This window comes from Primulina huaijiensis, chromosome 12, assembly GCF_012295235.1.
Source record: "Primulina huaijiensis isolate GDHJ02 chromosome 12, ASM1229523v2, whole genome shotgun sequence".
Taxonomy (NCBI): Eukaryota; Viridiplantae; Streptophyta; class Magnoliopsida; order Lamiales; family Gesneriaceae; genus Primulina; species Primulina huaijiensis.
Window position 1 is genome coordinate 7,426,901 of NC_133317.1, and position 3,650 is coordinate 7,430,550.

The 3,650-nt window shown below is 37.2% G+C and overlaps 1 protein-coding gene across 1 annotated transcript; it reads left to right on the top strand.

The window, feature by feature from the left end:
• Nucleotides 1-1,588: 1,588 nt before the first annotated feature.
• Nucleotides 1,589-3,302, top strand: LOC140989328 (aspartic proteinase NANA, chloroplast). Its single transcript, XM_073458522.1, has one exon. The coding sequence runs from the start codon at nt 1,692-1,694 to the stop codon at nt 3,033-3,035; it is 1,344 nt and encodes a 447-aa protein (XP_073314623.1). The 5' UTR covers nt 1,589-1,691; the 3' UTR covers nt 3,036-3,302.
• Nucleotides 3,303-3,650: the final 348 nt, after the last annotated feature.

The following is a 3,650-nucleotide window of genomic DNA, read 5'->3' on the forward strand; positions in this document are numbered from 1 at the left end:
CCGGCGTAAACACTTCGATGCTCAAGTCAGGAAAAAATTTAAAGATGTTAATTGAGAGCTAAAAATTTTAAGCATAAAATCATGTACCCCTTGAATAATGAGAATTCTCTCTTATTTATAGATTTTTTTTGACTGTCTAGCTGGCTTGGGCCTTTTTAATTAATTTGAATCTCAATAAAGAATTGAATAATTAAATTGGGTCATTAACCCATCAATATGAACCGCCAATATTATGGTAATATAAGATATTACAATTAAAATATATCAATGATTATTACTGGGTCTAGTTAATTTTTTTTTTTTAAGAAATCTATCTATTTCTATTCAGTGTAACAAAAAATGTACTGTATATTTGGATTTATGATGATAACAAGTTTTTTTTTTTTTTTTTTTTTACCAATATTTGGATCAGATGTACCTTTTATTATGGCTCTTTTTAACCACTACTAATACAAACTAAAAATGTTGAAAGATAGAAGAATTAGGAGAATCTCTCTACAAATCCAATCTTTATTGTCCAAGAAATGTTTAAAATATTTTTAAAGAATGGAATTTAGTATTATGAAATATTTAGATTCGGCAACGTTAACATGTTAATACTTCATTAATTTCATGTTAAACACCAAAAAGATTATCGGAAACACATATATTATTTTGCTAAAAGATAAGAGTACTCAACAATAATCTAAGCCAGATGTCCGACAATGTGTCAAAATCATTTGTTGAAATGTAAAGAATAAAAGGCTCGGGGCACTTTATAAAACAACCAAACCTGCTGATTGATTGGTCAAGTATTTGTCTAATTCAATCAAGAATTTGTTGCATTCAATGATTTTGGTAGCCATTTAGATTGATAATATGTTTAACCTGCTGAAAACATAACTTTTTTAAAGGTCATTTGTATGTATATTCAACACAAGAAACTCAGGTATAATTAATTAATAATTATGACAAAAAATTGTGTGAGACGGTCTCACGGGTCGTATTTTGTGAGACAGATCTCTTATTTGAGCCATCCATTAAAAATTATTACTTTTTATGTTAAAAATATTATTTTTTATTGTGAATATCGGTAGGATTGACCTGTCTCACAGATTAGGATCCGTGAAACGGTCTCACATGATACTCACTCATTAACTATTCATATATATGATTTTATTTTTCGAACCAAATAGCAGCTAAATTTGTAACGATATTTTTACTGAAAAAAAAAACCAAAATGTCAACACATAATTAGCAAAATTATTATAAAAAGTCAATTCTAATATATATATATATATACACACTATTATATTAAATGTGAAGAAATGATAATAATTATTTAGAGAGGACACCAACTTTTTTTTTCCAATTTTATCTTTATATGATATTAATATTACATTTTTGTTTTTTATTTTTTTTAATTTCAAAACACACTTTTATTTTTATTTATTTTTATTTCAATAATTCAAATATCAATTTAGTCCCTCCATAATTTGTCAAATTTCACTTTATTCTATCGATAATAATAAAAAAAATTATACACACGTATCGTGTAGTAGCTAGTATAATTATTACATCATTGCTAATAATTAAAATTTTAAATAAAAAACAAAGAAAATCAAATAAGCTTTTTCTCCCCATCCCTGAGTCTTCCAGTCTCAAGTCGTACATCCATCCCTATCCCTCAAACTCCATCTTTCAACATTTCAATGGCATTGATCGGCTACGCACCTCATTTCTCCATCTTTCAGATCCTTCTCCTGCTATCTTCCACTACCGCCGGGAATGATCCGTTCATTAAACTGACACTCCTCCACAAGAATCCCTACCCACTAACTCCATCAGAAGCCCTCTCCACCGATAAACGCCGCCTCTCCACTCTCTTTTCACGGCCGAAGCTCCCCGTCAACTCCGCCGCTTCATTCGGCTCCGGCCAGTACCTCGTCAGCCTCCACATCGGCACCCCTCCGCAGCGTCTACTTCTCGTGGCGGACACCGGAAGCGATCTAACTTGGGTCTCATGCTCCGCTTGCAGAGGCCAGCATTGCTCCTCCAAACGTGCCACCTTCTTTTACCCTCGCCACTCGACCACATTTTCACCCTACCACTGCTACGATCCTGCTTGCGCTCTCGTTCCCCATCCCACGAAGCATGTCCCCTGCAACCACACCCGCCTCCACAGCACGTGCCGCTACGAGTACTCCTACTCCGACGGATCCATAACCAGCGGCTTCTTCTCCCATGAAACGACGACATTTAACACGAGCTCCGGGAAGCTAGTTAAGTTCCGGCGTCTGTCTTTGGGCTGCGGGTTCTCCAAATCTGGGCCGAGTGTTTCGGGCCCGAGCTTCAGTGGAGCTGATGGTGTATTGGGCCTGGGCCGAGGGCCCATTTCATTTACATCTGAACTGGGCCGTACATTCGGGCTCAAGTTCTCTTACTGTTTATTGGATTTCACGCGCTCCCCAACGCCAACGAGTTATCTTTTGATCGGCGGCCCGCGGAATGGCTCGCAGCCGACGGCTAAGCTTAAATACACTCCTCTGCTCACTAACCCTCTCTCATCGACATTTTACTACATTAGGATCCAAAATGTCCGTATAAATAACGTGAATTTACGCATTAGCCCCTCGGTGTGGGCAATCGACGAGTCAGGCAATGGGGGGACCATAGTGGACTCGGGGACAACATTGACTTATCTAGTCAAGCCAGCTTACCAAATTATCATAGCCGCATTCAAGCGGCTCGTGAAGCTTCCTAGGGCAGCGGAGCCAACCCTAGGGTTCGATTTGTGTTTAAATGTATCGGGTGGTTTGAGGCCTAGCCTACCCCGATTGAGCTTCAAACTCAGAGGTGGCTCGATTTTCTCGCCGTCACCTTCGAATTACTTCATCGACACGGCTGATGGTGTCAAATGTTTGGCGTTGCAGCCGGTATCATCTCCAACCGGATCATCGGTGATCGGAAACCTGATGCAACAGGGATTTACATTCGAGTTCGACAAGGATCGATCACGGTTGGGTTTTTCGCGACATGGTTGTTCGGTCCCGTAACTCGTATCGTGCCCTACTGATACTTGAAAAGCTCATTTTTTTGGCCCCTAAAGTTTGCAAAAGTGCTTGATTTGTTGTCATTTGTATTTATAAATTATAAGATATAATAATAAGTTTGGAGTGTGATATTTATTTAAATAGGAGGACTTGTAATTTATTTTTGTTGTGGCTTTTTGTGTGACACGGAAAACGGCCAACGTGCATGAAAAAGTAAATGTTTTCTTTTGTTACTTTTGCGGCTGTGCTTTGATTCCTTTCTCGTGAATTTGGGATATTATTATTATTCAATAATAAATATGTATGGTTTTACGAGTGAGTGGGCACTATGAAGTTATTCTCATCATTTGTCAATAAATTTTGGACATTTTGATTTAACTTTCTTTTTCCTCATTAAATGGCCAACTTGGTTTTTCACATGAAGTCATAATAGGCCCTCGTGTAGGGAAATGGAATTGGTGTTGTGCATAGTAAATGATCCGGGGGGATACATTGATAACAACTTTGAATGATACAAGAATTTTGATTGATCCACGGGAGATATATTAGATAATGTAAGAACTAAGATATAGAGTAACTATTAGATTTTATCAAGAAAATAAGATGTAGGATCTAACA

Bases quoted from the DNA above. Each gene is read 5' to 3' on its own strand.
- LOC140989328 (XM_073458522.1), top strand. From the start codon at position 1,692: ATGGCATTGATCGGCTACGCACCTCATTTCTCCATCTTTCAGATCCTT.